The 18,687-nt window shown below is 32.7% G+C and overlaps 1 protein-coding gene across 6 annotated transcripts in view; it reads left to right on the forward strand.

Annotated features, from left to right (window-relative positions):
- The window catches only part of LOC119069180 (nuclear factor of activated T-cells 5), a 35,416-nt gene that overhangs the window by 657 nt on the left and 16,072 nt on the right, over nt 1–18,687 (forward strand). For 4 of the 6 annotated variants that reach the window (XM_037173114.1, XM_037173111.1, XM_037173112.1 and 1 more), the window contains 2 exons: nt 13,703–13,827; nt 15,430–15,584. In XM_037173114.1, the coding sequence (XP_037029009.1) occupies nt 13,703–13,827; nt 15,430–15,584 (280 nt within the window). Of the gene's footprint in view, nt 1–11,029; nt 11,720–13,702; nt 13,828–15,429; nt 15,585–18,687 lie in introns of those variants that run through there. The other 2 variants (XM_037173109.1, XM_037173113.1) reach the window with 2 other exon arrangements.

Genomic DNA, 18,687 nt, shown 5'->3' on the forward strand with positions numbered 1-18,687 from the left:
AAAAAAAAACCTGTTTCCAACTCTGCCAATAATTCACAGTAAATAAAATGTAAAAGACCAGTATGTATGTATAGATATGTATAGCTCGAACCTATGACAAGATTTTTGACAATGGTAAAAACAGGCCCAATTTTAGCAAACGAAATTTTATTTTGATTAAAGCTAAAATGTATATTTTCAAGGAGAAAACCATCAATATATAAAATCATTAGTACTCAATATACGACTATATGAATATACAGAAATGTCGTTTAGGTAGTAATATGTGACGATCAGTTTCAAAATTTAACATAGTTGAAAATAGTCGTCACATATTATATACATCATAAAAACAGCAAAGCCCTGCGATGTAAACATTAACATGATGGTTTGCCGCTTGACGAATGTGCGTACAGCTGCTATACTGTCTCTATTCGCACTATCCTCTAATCAATAAACCATACTGTAACAAGAATATTTAAAAAAATGTTACGTAACCTCTTCTCAATACGCAGTTGTTTTTTTTTTGTTTTGTTTTTATTTACATTTCGCTACACGGAGCGAAGAAAAAAAAAACTCTGAATAAAACATGGTATAACGTTTACTACTGCCACATAATAGCACACTAAAATCGTCTCGTAAAAATATTTGGTTCATTCTCGTTGATATTCATAATTTTCGAACCTACCTATTCGTCGTAATCGTATCCAATAGAAAACGATTTTATTATATTGTCAACACAGTGAGAAACACCATCATAGTGAGAGTAACATTTTTATTTTACATTCGTAGAAGTAGAAAAAAACGTCGTGTTGTTGTTTAGTCGATTTTAAACGTATGTATAATATTCAAATTGTGCGGATGACTCTGAACTCCGACTACGGCCAATGCCCGAAAAAAAAAGATTATTTTAATTCACAAAATTTTTTTGTTTTCTTTCTTATGAAAAAAAGTAAGAACCATCATCGCATACAATACTAAATAAGGGTGGGCGATAGAATACTAAAAAAAATATTTCTGCTATCAGCTGACTGTTTGCAACGAAAAGCGCAAACATTTTTTATTGAATGAACGCGTAAATGAATGAATTGGAAAAATGAAATCTAGATTACAACTACCGTCAGTAACCTATATTCTCCATCTTTATCCTTGATACAAACATTGCGATTTTTTCGGTAAATACTCAATGACGAAAAGTAAAACTTTCGTTAGCTTTTGTTTTGCGAAAAACGTGGTATACAACTCGGTGATAAATGTTTTGGCACACTCGGCCTTGACTTTGTTTCTAGAGCATACTAAGCGACTTTTTAGTGAATTTATATTCCAGAAGTCGCCTCCGCTTCGAGCTGGAAACTTCTTATCCACCAAAAAAAATTTTTGGCATGCATTAGGAAAACTACGATTATCGCACTAGTGTGATTAGCAGCTTTGTTTCGGTATTGAGATGGCAAAAAGTAAACCCTGGAACGTACGAAATTATACTCGTATACCAGTTGAAAAATTAATGCAAACCGAAAATCAATCAACTCCCAATGCTTTCATTGATCGTCATCATCCATCATTTTCTTTTTTCGGTAAATGCCCGATTTCGACGTTCGACTGCCGTGGTGCCATATTTTTCTTTTTTTCTTTCTTTTTTGTTGAACTACAGTTTCGTTTCATATCAGAAGTATCACTAAACCTATTAATATACACTCGACCGTGAGGCAATCTTTGAAATATAGATAAACGATTTTTGCTTGTTTTGATGTTGATCCGTTATTTTCACTCAATATTTTCAGTTTATTACAACGACAAACCTAATCAAAAATAGATTAGATTTAGATTAACGGTGTGTTATATTGATAAGGTGCCCTTTACAGCGACAAAGAAAATTCAAGTTCTTTGACTGCAAAGGGATAGCATTTTTTATTAAGATCTATTGTTTCTAGGCTGGCACAATTTATGACAGACTATAATTAATAATGTGACGTAATTGAATCGGAGTTGACGAATAATGCGACAGGAATGTCTACAGTAATCTGGTTTTCACGATCTATTTTCGTTTTTTCTTTTCATGTAAAGTATTTTCGTTGGTTCATTCTTGTTTTATAGCCTTTTTTCTAATATTTCTCAACGTAAAAAATTTACATCAATTTTTAAGACTCAGGGCATAACGACACGCTAATATCTAACACTACACGTCTCGATCTTACTGATCTAATTTTATCTCTATGCTACTACACAGTGGTAGCTACCTCACAGTTTCCTTGTTAAGTCATATCACTGTTTACTAGCAACGTTCATTTCAAATCTCCCATCTATACAGTTTTTTGAATACAAGACCCTCCATCTTTATGCGGATGCCCTTAATAGTCCCATATATTGGAGGCTTCAACGCACTTACGCCGTTTATAATCAAACAATGAAAACTCCTCTGATTTTCTCTTGTTTTAAAGTAAACGGAGTGACTGCGATTGCAGCTTTATTCGGTACCATTTGGACTATTGGAACATTGTCGTTTATTTCCAAAACCGATTTTTTATGACTTATAGATAAATGCGAATCAAATATCAAATGTATTTTTACACAAACAATGAAATAAACGAAAGAACTTAATTGACAATATGAAGTTAATGAGTCGTTAGGCTAATCTATCCGTGATGAATTTACACTACTGTTCCATATACTACTTAGCAACTACAAAAAATAAGAATTACATTCTCTTTACACGTGATTTTATATGGGTGGTACTTGCACGGAACAACAGCTTTCAAATGGTCGTATAGGGTGTAAAAAAATACAGAAATTTGCATCCCGGTATGAAGTCGGCTTTGGCGATCCACATTTTTTATTACAAAATTTCGTCGTTTCACCAACACAATGGGTTCAAAATGTTGTGACGGCAGCTATTTTCATCTTTGCAACTCTAATTTTTTATGCAAAAATTCCAAAGACCACAAAACGCACAGTGAAAAGACAATACTGAAACGTTACAGAACAAAAGAAAGGTGTCGATTGTTCGACGGTATTCAACTGGAAGATGTCTCCGATATTGTTTGTCATTGGACAATATTGAAATGGTAATAGAATTAAGATGTTAGATGGTCCGAAAATGACTTCTTTATTTCGCATACAAATTCCATTGGTCGTCCATTATCGAAACGGTGATCGAAACTAGATAAATATTTGCCAAATTAATTAATTCTGCGGTGATTATGACAGGCAAATATGCAAATTGGATCTGAACCTGGTTTCATAGATTTGATGATGAGTTAAGTTGGTTTTTGTTAACGTCGTATCTTATTATGCTTCTTTTCGCTACGACAGCAAATTGAGGAGTAGACAATTAATTAATTAATTTTTGGCTGTAAAAGGGCCAGTAACTTTGTTCAATGAAACAAATGTTAACAAATTGAATCTAAAAAAATTTACAGTTTCAAACTTGACTCATTCCAATTGAATGAATAAAGCGATTGGCACTAATTAAGCTTGATATTTCGTTTAACGAAATTCGGTAATTTATTTTCAGTCTCGCTTAGAAACCGGAATTTGAATACTCTGTCAGGCTCTCTAGCGGACATATCCTGAAGTTCATTGATTAAATCTTTACATGCTTTTGTGGCAAAAACCGTGTTTTTCATCAATCATGGACTTTTTTATGGCTCTGTGAACGTAAATTGCTAGCTTGCTTGAAAGTTTATGATGATGCTCATCATGATGATGTGAACTTTGCATCTGCACATAAAATAACGTTTGTACCTCTGTCCAAATTTTATTATTAATCTACTGCCAATTAATTGCAAAGAGTCTATATTATAGACGTATTTAGCGGGGTACACCAGGGCCTATTTTAAAGAATTTAATTACTAAATTTACCAAAATTTCCAAAAATTACCAAAACTTACTAAAACTACCAAAAATTACTAAAATTACCAAAAATTACCAAAATTACTAAAAATTACCAAAAATTACCAAAATTACCAAAAATTACTCAGAAAATTCCTTAAAATAGGCCCTGGGGTACACGCTAAAGTAACTTCATAAACCTTCAGTAAAAATCGTTACGTTATTGACAACTGCAACTGCAAATTGTAATGTTGGCAGTAATGTCGACAAGTGAGCCGTTCTGAGCACCTTTCGCTAGTATCAAAATCTATGGTCAATTATTATTTGACACACTTTTCCGCATTTGTACCGAAATGAATGACATTTCCGTTGATTGCGTCTCAATTTTATAATGTCTAGAGGTGTCAATTCCGAAAATTATAGTGTGCACCTCGTTGCACAAGGTGATTTTTTGTAGCACACGCCCTAAACTTAGTACTACAAAAATCGGCTTTGTGCAACACAATGCAAAACATTTCAATTCCGAATCGTTCTCATGTGTATTAGTGACAAATTCCATGAAGAAATTCTTTTCATTGGATCAAATTTCATCCCACTCCAGAATCTTCATGTGATGTACTGGTTGTTGAAAGGTACATTCACCAAATTGATATTCTTTATCTTAGGCTGAAGCAATTTTTCATGCTTAAGTACATTGTATGATGTTTGTGTTATAATTGTTTCCAGTTCAAAGTCTCATTACTTTGAAATTTGTTCAACGAAAATTATTCTCATTTTTGCCCGAATTTTCGCATAAATATTTTTCTTTTAATTCTAAAATGTTGATTTACGAATTGGCTCTTTGTTGTGTGTTTTTTTAATTTTTCTTTTTTTTTTAATTTAAGCCAAATAATCAACACCAACTCTAACCGAACGAAGCGACAATGAATCAATATACATAGATATAACAGAAAATTAAAATAATTTGTTACATTTTCTCGCTCGAACCTCACACACAATACACGATCAAAATGACAAATGATAAAAATTGAAATGAGAAGAAGAAGAAGAAAGACAGAATAATAAAAAAAACTGTACACATCATTGTCGATACGTAAAGTTAAAATATCTAATAAGTAATTCGTTCATTCATCTTCGTTGATAAATTTTGATTGCAGGCGAAAAATATTTCGTCGTCTTTCTAAGTCAGAAGAGATATGAGTTGAGTATCATACACGAACAGAAAACTTACAAATTATCACCAATCTCATTAAACGAATACTGTACAAAAGACAAGGCGAGATAATAATATTGTGAATACACACACAAAGCAAATATTATATTAATATTAATATCGTATAGAATGAGAGTTGTTTTTGATAATAAACTATGGCAATTTAGTACGTCGTTCTCGTTCTCGCCGGCTGGACTTGAGAAATCTTTGAACCGAGATTACGTTTTTTTTTTGTGAATTTTTGAGTGTAGTTTAAGTCAATTTTCTACGATAATTTTGTTAGTTTTTTTTTCTCGTCGAAGTGTTTGTGGTGAAAATTTACACTTGTTGAAATACGAATGAGATAACACTGGTAGCTTATAAAACGCGTATGACAATTTGAAGTTATAATTTGAAAAAGCAAAGAAACGAAAACAAGTAAAAATTTTGAAGAATTAAATACACTTTCAAACAGTCAAGACATTTTCAACAAAAACAGTCATTGATAACGTAATACCTTCAACTTAAAAAGTACTTACACTGGCGTTAGCTCTCTTGAAGAAGTGCCACTGTAAAACATTCTTGTCGCATGCAAAAAAATTATTTATTTATTTGCCATTTGCTTATTGTCTTTCATTATCTTTTTTTTTGCAAAATAATTATCTGTGTGGATTTGTTAATCTTTGAACTTTTCACTTTTACATGGTCACATTCATGTGAAAATATATGAAAATTTTGTTTGAAGATGCACTCAGCGACTTGGTTTCGGTGAAACGAGGAAATAGATTGGGTGCAACGGAATAATTTTGAAATATTGATCAATCGTGCCACATTCTTCGGATCCATTCGAATCATATTTAATATTGTACCCAACTGAAGACCATAAAAACATTTGAACAGAATTTTATGTGCCGCCAAAATGTAAACATAATTAAGAGTGAACTTTAATCCCTCTCGTTAATTCCTGTAATCAGCTAAAAGTTTGAGAGGAGTTTAGCTATGTGTTGAGAAACAGGTTTCATAATTTTAACAACTTTTTTTTTCTTTGGCTTTGTTATAATCGTTTCGTTGACGACGATTTCATTAAAATTTTAGTCACAAAAGTTTGTTAAATAAATTAGTTAATATAAAATGGAAATCGAGATGTGTTAAAAAAAACATTTTGAAATTTCTTCTCTCACAAATGTTTCGGTATCGCTCATTGGTCATTTAAACGCGAGGCTGTGAACTCGAGTAACAAGATGTAACTTCCTACCAATACCTTTTCGAAAGAGATGTATCCACAATAGTTAAACGACATCCCTATAATCTGACACCACACAGTGGGAGCAAAATAAAATTCTTTGTCCCACGTGACGCAGATGTATGGAAATCCGATATGGAAATCTTGCGCAATGGGTGTGAAAATTGTCAAGGCCAGGCGAAGCCGAGGTTGTCAACGCATCGTATACGCAAAATTCCAGTTTAGGCACAAGTTAGAAATATGAATTTATGAACAATTATTTAGCAATTTTACGCTTTCGTTGAACGCAGCAAAAGATACACGAAAGTCTTACATAATAATAATAAAATGCCAGTCATGCACACATTAAGGGATGACTGTTTAAGCTAGAGATAGAATTTTAGCCACAATCTTACTTTAGTCAAATCTTACGTTGAGCAATAACCCGTTACACTTTACAACTCTCACAAAAACAATTTTTTTCAGTCTCTGTGCTCAATTGATTAATGAATTCACGTCTTTGACCCTGTTTTTTTTGATGTACAGCAAACGTTTAACAAATTTGGATAGAATAGATTCTTTTATTTGAACCATTTATTGCAGGTGCGCGTTGTTGAGTGCGTTGAATTCGCTTTATAGCTCAAAGATCAAACCTAGTCGATATTACCAATATATGAAATCCTAATTGGTATCGCTGACCCATTTCATATTAAAAGTGATTTAAAATCATTATCAGAAGAACACAACGATTCTGAATGTTGTAGAACGACATCTAAAATTTCTATACATTTTTTTGACGATGTCAGCATTTCTGAAATTATGTAACCGATTGGCTTCGTTCGAAAATGTTCATATACAAAGGAAAGGCAAGCGCAATATTGAAAATATGTTCTTGAATTTAGAGGATATTGAATATAGCTATATTGTCATTCTTATTGAATTAACTTTCATCAATTTTGAATGTACACTGTGGGTTGTATATTATAGTCAAATGGAAATGTTAAATGTGTATAACATAGATTAGATCAGATTTAGAAACTACTAAAAAGCAAAAAAAAAACATTGCAAAGATTCAACATCCGTTATTTAAGGACCACTACATTGGAATGTTTTGTTAAAAGATATCGAGTAGGAAATGCAATCAATTTTGGCTTCATTTTCAACAGTTCTTTCTTCTATCTTCTTTTCTCAGATCTCATTTTTAACATAATAACCTTAAAAGTAGATAAACAACGAGTAGGTTAAAGGGTACTTTATTGACGTGCGGCCAGAAAACGACTCATTACCGTCTCGCTCAAAACCAGTTTTTCACATTTTCTGGCCGCATAAATAAATAATCTGTTTCTCTAAAGGAGAACTAGAATGGTTTTGAGGGATTCTTCACAGAAGACCGAAATCGGACGCATTTTCTATTGGAATTTTTTATATGTGCCCAGTAAGGTATTCGACCCCAGAAGCCAAAACCACTTTCAAAAAAATTCTTCGAAGCTTTTGTGGCTGGTATGAGGTGATCGAAAACCGAAAACTTGCACTTTTCTTACAAAAATATCTGCAGTTACACGAGCCGTACAGGGTCGTGTGGGGTGTCATTAAAAAGGTAATTGCATATACTTCCGGGGCAAATAGGGTCTTATTGGGTTTAGAATTCATCTACACTGAGATATGTACAGTTGAAGTTTTCAACTGGAAAAAGACTGAAAACTTACACTTTTCTTACAGAAATTTCTCGAGGTACACGAAACGTGCATGGTCGTGTGGGGTGTCATTAGAAAGGTAATTTTATGTACTTTCAGGGCACATAGGGTCTTGTTGGGGTTTGGAAGCATCTACGACTAATTATGAGAAGTTGAAATGTTTAAGTGCTTATATCGAATCGAAGATGCTACCAAACTTCCGTAAGATCTATTTTCCCTGAAAGTTCCGCGTACCTCGAGAAATTTCTGTAAGAAAAGTGTAAATTTTCAGTCTTTTCTCGGTTGAAAACTTCAACTGTACTTATCTCAGTGTAGATGAATGTCAAACCCAATAAGACCCTATTTGCCCCGGAAGTACATGCAATTACCTTGCTAATGACACCCCACACGATCATGAACGGCTCGTGTAACTGGAGATATTTTTGTAAGAAAAGTGCAAGTTTTCGGTTTTCGATCACCTCAAACTAGCCACACAAGCTTCGAAGAATTTTTTTGAAAGTGGTTTTGGCTTCTGGGGTCTAATACCTTTCTAGGTACTTTTAAAAAATTCCAATAGAAAATGCGTCCGATTTCGGTCTTCTGTTTTTCAGAAGAATCTCTCTTTCTATATCGCTATGCAACAAACAATCTGCATTTTTCAGATATATTCAGTCTTTTCCAGAGCCTCATTGCAAATTACGAACGTAATTTGCATTCAGAAACCTCATATTGACCTCTTGACTTCAGTCATTTGAAATAGATTTGTTGAAAGCGTCACTTATTGTAGGTTTCATTAGGGGTATCTAACCTTAAAAACAAAACAATTTGAACAATAAATTCAAATTTCGAGCGCGAACAACGCTCTTTAAAATGATGAATAAATTGCCTGCGCTTGAAGCCGAATTTATTTTTAATTAATCTAGGAAATGAGGAAAATCGATCGGTTTACAGTCACGGAATTATAAGAAGTAACAAATACAATCCAATCGATGCTATTCATTCCGCTCCACATGCATTACGTATATGTATTATAACGTGTAATTCGCACGTGGAATGCATAACGTCGCTTCGATTGGATTGTAATTGTTGAAAATATAACTTCTTATAATTCTTCCACCGTCACGTTTTTTAACCTTTTTTCATACTATGAATTTAAAAATTTCAAAATTAATAGACGTATGCACGTCGCCGCCATACGACAATCATTTGGGTAATTAATTTTTGATTTTTTTTTTACCATATTGTCTTGACTTGCATATTATGCCAATTATCTTATACGATACTTGAACAACCATAATAAAGACACAAACAAAGCAATAAACATTGTCGTACCAACAAGAATTTTTTTTTTCTTTCTAAAATTATCAAATCAAATGAGTGCCCTAAAGCGAAAGACGCACCAGTACGACTTTATCTACTTCTCTTACTCGTTTGTTTACAAATTTTCATGTTTCGATTAAAAATAAATTTTTGTTTTCGAAAGATATTTTGAACTCAGCCAATTTGTTTTAAAACAAATCGTTAGCCGTACCAGAATTGAAAACTGAAATTAAAAAAAAAAGGAATTCGTTTTTATCGGCAAATTGTAGATCCCATATAATCGCGACGTAGTCAGTGTGTGTATGCATTCAGAAGTGTAAGTAGGTCGAAAAATGCGAAAACTAATTTAATCTGCCGTGAAAAATATGACTCATTCTCCTCCTTAATTGTTGTACACATTAAAATGATAAAATTGTCGTCACATCTCAAGATCAACAATACCTAAAACGCGTTAAGTAAATGTGCAATAAAAGATTGTAATCTATAATATACGCAAACCATCAGCAGCAACAACAACTTCATTAATTTCTTTCTGAAATTATACCAAACACAGAGAGGTTAACTTATATAATTGAATGAGAATCAACAAACATCACATAAAAATACATTTGTTTTCAAGGTCAGTTTCATTAAATACTTTTTGGCAAAAATGTGCGTACAACAATCCATTTCCTCGATGATGGTTTCGTTATTATTGGTGTTTCGGTTGTGTCTGTATACTACGTCTGTTAAATATTATTGTTACACTTAGCCATTGTATTCCCCATGATTCCCAATGTTACAATATGCTTTCTATGTATGAAAACAACTTGGCGATAAAAACGTTGAATGTTCGGTGATTTAAAAATTTGAATATTTTGTCGGAGCCAGGCCAATCAGTTGGTTAAAGATTCGGTTTGTAGAACAGTTGTTTTGTGTACGTGAATCATTTGTAGACTGCTGATTTGTCCAACCTGTAGCTACAATATTTACAATATTGTCAAGTTGGATTTCCACGTACACCAAGCACATTACAATACGCTACCGATTCTGGGCTGTATCAGGTCTAATCTGATCGAAATCGGAACAATAATTGTTTAATTAAAAGTTATCTAATTCGGATTTATTTCTAAAATAAACTTTAAAACGCGTTCAATAACCTCTATGTTGTGAAATTTGTTAATTATCAAGTGATCAAGTTGTCCGTATTCGGACCCAGTATTTTTTTGGAGATTATTTCCACTTTTTTCCTTAGTTCTTTGATGTTGTTTTGTTAGCAAAGTCGATGAACAAATGGTACATTTCAAGAAGCTCTTTTACCAGTACCAGTTACCTGTTACCAAGTTATAAACTTTGGAAACAATTTTCATTCCATCAAACCACGCAGGGGTGTAACTGAGAACAATTTTTATTGGCTTAGAACATTTTTGATTTTTGTACCAGCCCTGTCGTTCAAAATGATCGACTTGTTTTTTAATTTTCTTGCTTATTAAAATCGATGGTATTTTACGACAATTTTTATGGTAAAGTGGTACACCAACATGTTGTTTAGCCAACATCGACTTCTGTTATAATTTGTATGTTGAGGTGACCTGTGTATAAAACTTCAGCTGTTCGGTGTGTTTTTTTCGCCACTTTTTGACGTTATCAACTAAAAAACGATGTTACTTCGTTCATGGTACGCCGAACTAATTAAAAATTTGTTTTCGAATACTCGACGCTCGGCTATTGTTTTATCAGTGGAATTTCAGTTATCATTATTTAGTCGCGCGTGTTGTATGTATTGGTCCTAGCGTCGTCGTGTATTTCAGCTGCGCATTTAACAATTCATTGTTGATGTAGTTCTCGATGTTGTTATTCCAGAATGCTGATCATGCGTGCAACATATACCTACAAATCAAGTCAATTTTATACCCAAAAAAGAAACTTGTTAGACCTAATTGGTTATAAACAAAACGTATTTTTCGGGTAGGTTAGTTACACCTTGTTATTGATATGAACGGTGCGTCATTATTGTTTTATATATTATTTTATTTTGACCACACTCGTAATTTCGCGATAAAAATTTACATTAAAAATCTCGTCAGATATACACAGACGGAAAATGTGTGCTGTACGTTAAAATGAGAAATATAATATATTGGAACGTTCGACCCAACACCCAAAAATAGCATCGAATCACCATGTGTGTATAATGAATGAGATTATTATGTGGCATTGTTTACGAAATGCATAAACATATTATCAGTTTCAATTTTTGGTAAATTAACAATCGATATTTTTTGCTAGAGACCCATTCCATAGACCGACGTCAGTTATGTAAAAAAAAACCGAAAAAGTGTAAATTAAAATTTAAAAAAAAATTGTGGACAATAAATGGTAAAATAAATAAATAAAACGTGACAATGAAATTAACATACCCTGAATGGGTGGACTACGAGACAAAATCAAAAATACATTCAAGGGGCTGGGGTAATTATCAACATGGTTATCATCACAATTATCAAACGGCCTATAAAAATAATGGTAATTATTCGAACTGGATAGGTTAAGTACTATTCTTTTGTCAAGAAGTCATTACAACGAGCATTCGATAGCAAATCGTCGACAAAATATTCGTTTGAATGTTTACATTTGAGAGATCCTATCATCGTCCTTTGGCCTGTAATTAATGGTCATTGATTTTAGGATTCGATTAACCAATTTTCATTGAGTAACTAATGTGACAAAAAGTAAATTTTTGTGGTTGTGCCTGTGATTATTATAAAACTAATGCGTACTTCTTAAAGGTCAGGACTCGGTCTGAGATGATATTAGTTCTAAAATCGTAATATTTGCTGTGAGATTCTCATGTGAATTATTTTGATTCGTATTTATTTAGCTATCGCTAAATTTAGCCTCAATTTTACCAGTTATTTTTTTTGTGTATAAAGTAAACATAAAATTGAACAAAGAAATTCACAGAAAAATATTTACAGTTTATCATAGGACTTTGGACCGACTAAATTAATGTTAAAAAAATCAGTTTGATTTTGAGAGGTGGATGATTCTAATTGAGTAAAAACCTTCAAATGTTCTTAATATTAAAACTTTGATTTGTATATTTTTACATATAGCATTTCGACACCCCTTCAGTAAAATGACTTTACTGGTAATAATCCTCATATTGAAATTTTGGAATTTTGTTTTACCACTGTCGGAAAATGTTGGGCTGACACCGAAAAAAAAACTTCTATCTTTGTCCATATTCTACAAAGATGAATGAGAATATAATCTGCCCTACAACGCGTTGCAACGCATAAAAACCTCACAAACCAAAGCGGTTTTTCATTTTTATTAGTTATTCACATAACAAGGGTTTTACATGATTTTGAAACCTAAACCAATTTTATTGTTTTCCCTAAGGTTAGTAATAAGCCACTTTACATAAACATGTAAAAAAAATTGAAAACATAAAAACCTTAGGTCAGAAATATCTAACAGATACAACACATAGAAGTCTTAAAAAAATATTTGCCAATTGAAGATGTATCGTAAGGTTTTTATGTGTTGTATTTTGTTCTCAGCTTTCGACGTAAGACAATTATCACAAACTCGACATAATGTTTTTATGCAATTTTATTCTTTTTGCGTTGAAAACCTTAACTGTGCTAATTGAGAACAAAATGCAACCCATAAATACCTAAGCTTTTTATGCGTTGGAGGGCAGATTTGTAGTTTGGGAACAAAAATTAGCACAATCTATTATTAACCTACCGCAAGTGTCAAGAATATGAGCAGTTTTATTATAGATGTATTATTTCATTAAATGATCTATATTTTTTCAAGAGATTCATTTGAAATCTTTTACTTCATTTTATGAACATGCTTTTTACTAAACCGTTTTAGTCAGAGCTCCGGTAGTCGTTATCGATAACAGGCATTAGAATATGGTTCTCAGATCAAAATATTATAAACGAGTTCTAGAAAAAGAGTACCCTCTATTTGGAGGAGGGTATAATCTGATAGAAGCAACAGTTCTAAGAACTTATTTTTCATTACTTCAGACAACTATGGTTACACCTATAGTTGAGGGTCGCACTCGGTTGTTTTTAGTACCAGTTTAAATTATTCGATTTTATCTATGTAGATTCTACTCCTTAGTTAAGTCAAATAAATATTAAAGTTTCGACGAAAATTAAGGAGCGCAGAGCAAAAATTTTTTAGTTGTCTTATGTACAGACACTATTTTCAGGAAAACATTTTCCCAAGAAAATATTGGTTTTCAATTTATGAATCTACTAGAAATTTTAGCTTACAAAATAAGAATCCTGCATTGAGAAAAATACACACGTTACTGAAATTGTAGCGGGATCCCTTAAGGACGTTTAAGTAAAAAAAAAACATTTTTTTACCAAAACAATTTTCGTTAATTCACGTGTGGTAGTTAAGTTTTTGGTGTCCCAGACTGCCACAGGTCATCTACCTTTCAATTCCGACATTAATTTTTCTTATTTCTTTTTCTTACAGTAATGAGAATGACAATGTCAACGGGATCGACCATGTCATCTCGCATACATCGCAAAGTTATTCGTATACCTTCAAAACGACATCCTGGCAAAGCGTTACCGGGTAAATTACATTCGATGACAAGGGTAAGTTTTCATTTCAAATCGATATCTATTTTAGTTACATTTTATGTAAATAGTATTTAGGCAACCTAAACGTTATTCGATAAAGTACAGTGAATCGACAGACAAGATAATCAACGGACATTGTAATCACTGCCTATTTAAAGAGGGTTAATTCGTAATTCGTAGATTAATTCAACTTAGAATTCTGGTTACATTCATTATTAGTTATTTACATAACAAGGGATAAAAAGTTGAAAAGTAAAGTTGAGGTCAATAAACACACAAAAACAAGACTTTTCAACTTTTAACCCGAGTAATGTAACGGATTTTACATGCTTTTGAAACCTAAAAGAAATTTCTTGTTTTCCATAGGTGATGACAACAGTTGATTGAATAAAAACTTTGAAAGCAAACCAATTAATCCAATTATTCATTATTATCAAGTGAAACATACTAGACATCAAAATCTGAAGTGAAAGCATTTTTGCTCATGTTGTCTACAGCTGGGCTTGAATTAACCTTTGGTTTATAAACCCAGCGCCTATCCAACTCGACCAACGAGACGAGCAAAAATGAAGTGGTCAACGTTAAATGTAACACATAAACATCTGAAATGACTTCATTTTTGCTCGTCTCATTGGTCGAGTTGGATAGGCGCTGGATTTATAAACCAGAGGTTGCTAGTTCAAGCCAAGGAGTAGACAACATGAGGAACAATGCTTTCACTTCAGATTTTGATGTCTAGTAATACTTAATAATAATTAAAATTTGTTGGTTTTACACCAGAGTTCACAGGAACTCATAAGTCTCGTAATTATTCATTACACTGTCACCACATTGAAACAACGACTTTGTTTGTGGCAAATGTAGTGTATTGACCCATAACTCTCAAATAAAAAGTGACGTTGAAGTCATTTTTAATTAACCGCAAAATATACTCACAAATTACTTCTATATAACTCCTGAAAGCCTACCAAAAAGACGCCTTCCATAAAAAAGCGACTACGATTTTTGCTTTAAATTTTGTATCGTCTTGTATAAGCTAAGCACTCAAGCGTCATTTTTATCCATTGCATCCATCGATACTGGTAGCTCACAACCATTTTTACGTCGGCATCAAAGCACGATTCTGGCTAGTTCAGTAATTTTTGATAATATTTGTTAAATCAGATTCATTAAAAAACTCCTGACACACACGAATTTTCTAAATTCTCTTAAGAAATTTTTAAAATGTCCCCTATTCCTCAAAGCTATTGTGAACCAAGTTTTTGTCTAAGTTGGTGTTTCCCAGCTGGTCCTCTCATCCGAACACATTTGCGTGTTGGTAGTGAAATCATGTAAGCACTGCTTATTAAGTAGTATGATTGTATTTGTGTATATACCAGCTGGTAAAACAGCTGAAGCAAACAAACTTAGACACAAATTGGGTTGATATTACGAGTATTTTTGGAACAAATATGTTAAGCAGGTCTGCCTTACCATTTTTACTGATGTTATTGAAATCCGTTCGTCTGTAAATGAATTTTGTTATTTTAATATATCTGCAAAACATCCGCAATGATTGAAAAGAGCCACATATCGAACTTGCATTCAAACATTTTTCTTGTAACCATTTTCTTCCAGACAAATCCTGGTAAATTACAGCAGGGAAAGAGAATTTTACAAGGTCGCACCGCACCTTCTCATTGTGATAATTCAAACGACAGTGGTCTTGGATTTGATCATCATATGGAGCCATCTAACACACAGACCAATCGTCAAGTAAATACAGCGTCAAGGTAAACTTATTGTATTTCCAATAAAATTGTACATAATAATCGTTCATCACACGAAACAAATGGTATTTTAAAAATTGAAAATATATCGAAATTTACGAAATATGGCATGCGTATTAGGGGCTTTTTATCATCCATTAAAATTGATAACAAATAAATATTTATTGTATCACGTGTCAGTCATGACAATTCAGCTACTTCTCATGTCTCATTTTACATTTTACATTTCAATTTCCTTTTTTGTATTCAATTGAATCAACGACCCGATTACATCTTTAATATTTAACATTATGCACTACTACTGTACAGTTCGACATATGAAGTTTTCATGTACTTATGAGAGTGAAAGAGAGACAGAGATATCGAGGAGATTCGGTGACAAGTTCCAAAATTTGTTGACCTGTTTTTATGTGGATAGAAAAAATGTTTTTTTTTCTTTCTCATTCGACTGTACGTGTACCAGCAATGACAAATAATTAAATTAATTTTATATTGTCGTCATTGCAGTCGAATTTAATAAACAAAATTGATAATACGAAAAGGTGTTAACACGTTTGACACGGTAAATGTTCAAAAATCGAGCAACTAAATTCGGGCCCGACGTAATCTATTAACAAGCCAGCATATAGCAATGGACAACGCTAATAAATAGTTTACGTTTAGAATAACATCACAGCTAATCCATTATTGAATGCTTACCGAATAAAGCGACAGCCAACTATAACAGTTCCACCCAGTTAAAAGATTTCATCAATCACACTCGGCGGTCTTATCTCTATGGGAATATATTTGTTTTAGTTTCGGAACTAAATTCATGTCACTACTATCTCGCTACTGATAAACATTTGTGTATTAGGGCCCTGGTAAGAGCCTTTTAAGAATTACTTTGACTGACTGCATCGCGACCCTCAGTTGACACAATGAACAGAAGCTTAAGATGAATAATCGAAAACTCTTTGTATTGTGTTTAATGTAGCAGTAGTGCAGTAGAGCCTTAGACTAATCATACCTAGGGATCATGCAAGATTCATTGCAATACCTGAAGTCGAGATACATTTTTTCAACGCTAGTTATAGTTTAGGAATCGTATGAAAACTGGTTAGTTAGTTAGTGTAAGTGGGTAGGAAAAGTTTTCTAGCACCTAAGCTTCTAGTGGACCTGTTATGCATGAAAACTGGTTAGATTAAAGACACAGAAGAGAGATTTTCCATTTTTTCACTGATCTGTTACTTCTTTTGTTTAAAGTAACGCTTAATGTTCAATAAAAAATCTTAAACTTCGTATGTCCTATCAACACAACACTGGTATCGTTTCTTTGTATCGTTGCAGTCGTTTCTAAAAATTCGAATCATTAGTAGACTGCCTACTATCTGGTCACTGAGAAAAGCGAGAACAGAGAAATCGTTTCAAACTTGATTCGAGATGTAATACGGCAGAAGATTTCTTCGAAGAAATAACTCTATTCAGTTTTACTACTAGCCTAAGTACAGTACCTATAAGCTACAAAAACAAAGACGAAAAGAAGATATTGTGTCGTTCACCTTTTTAGTGAAATCATTTGTTTTTAAAGAAAAAAGTTATTCCAAGTGAGAAGAAGTTTATTCAAATTTTTTATTTTATTTTTCAAATTTATCGACTATCCAGTTTTGAATTGAGAAATCGAATCTCATATTGTTTACTATTAACTATTCAAGGGCTTCGAAACTTAAGTCTGGTTGAAAGAAAATTATATGTAAAGAGAAACCGTTACATTTATTTGTGAACTAGAAAAGGTTTCTCATTTGGATTTTTTTTTCTCGAAAAACAAATCTGCTGTCAGTTTAGGTTTTTTATCATGGGCAAACTGATTAAAAGAACCTTCAGTCTTATTACAATAATCTCACATTTAACGACTTTAAATACGTTTTATGTTTGTTTTTTCATGTCACATTACTTAAATAAATGAAAAAAATCCATGGCTCCGATCCATGGTACAATTTTAGGGCAAGAGATGACCTCGAGATGTTTGAATATTGAACGTAATTGTTAAAAATTGTCAATTGTGCCTTAATCTCAATAACATGTCCAGCCAATATGCTTATATATAAGATTATCGTCCTAATAGATTTCCTGTATCTAATACATAAATTGTCCAATTTTTGCATTTCACATCAGAATTTGGACATATTTTGATTTCTTGACATTTAGAAGAAAATTTAAATTTTAGATGCACGAAAACGCTATCGACATCGACATGCAGATTAGATATTATCAAAAATATATGTAAGCATGTCATGCACTCACGTGTACGGATATTTCACTTATCAAATTCTAATTTTATTAAAGTATCTTAGACCATGAATGGTCCCTGTTACGAAACACCGCACCGGTAGCTATTTTTATATTGCAAAAAGTACAGATCATTTACATTATGTTAATTACAGCATCCGAATCAAATGACTTTTGATTTGTATTTATCCCAGTGAAAGGACAATGTCTATTATGGATGTGCGTGCCTGAAAATGGTTACACACTAATTAAATCTGTTCAATATAAAGTATTTTCCTTCTGCGACGTAGTTCATGAGTTTTCTTTTCTTCGAATTTGGACCTTTTCTTCCACCTACAATGTAATTGGATATTTAATTGATAATAAAGGCACAGATTTTGCAATTAAAATTTTTCGTTCGAATAGAAACCTATTTTTAGCTCCAAGCATCCATCTACTTAAATACAATCGGCTCGTACACTAAGATTACACATGAATGAAAAAAAAGAAGAAAAAACATCAGAGATTACACCGAAAATATGTAGTCGTACGTTTCTAGGATTTACGTATTTTATGCATAGACAACGATGCATTATAAAAACCCACAATTTTATGTAAACAGAAAGAATAACAGATTCAGTAGAAAGCTTTTCTTAGATTAGCTGTCTATTCATCCACGAAAGGGTGTGTTTTTTTCCCTCTCGGATGGTTGTTATGACACGTAACTGCTTCTTATGTCGAAAATCGATGTGTTTCAGCGTAAAATAATCTTCGTTACTAGGTAATTTCGATGCAATGCCTATCAACCACATTGGGTGTGGGTGGAGATTTTGCCCTACTAGACCAATTTGAAACTTTC

The sequence above is a fragment of the Bradysia coprophila genome, assembly GCF_014529535.1.
Source record: "Bradysia coprophila strain Holo2 chromosome X unlocalized genomic scaffold, BU_Bcop_v1 contig_26, whole genome shotgun sequence".
Lineage (NCBI taxonomy): Eukaryota > Metazoa > Arthropoda > Insecta > Diptera > Sciaridae > Bradysia > Bradysia coprophila.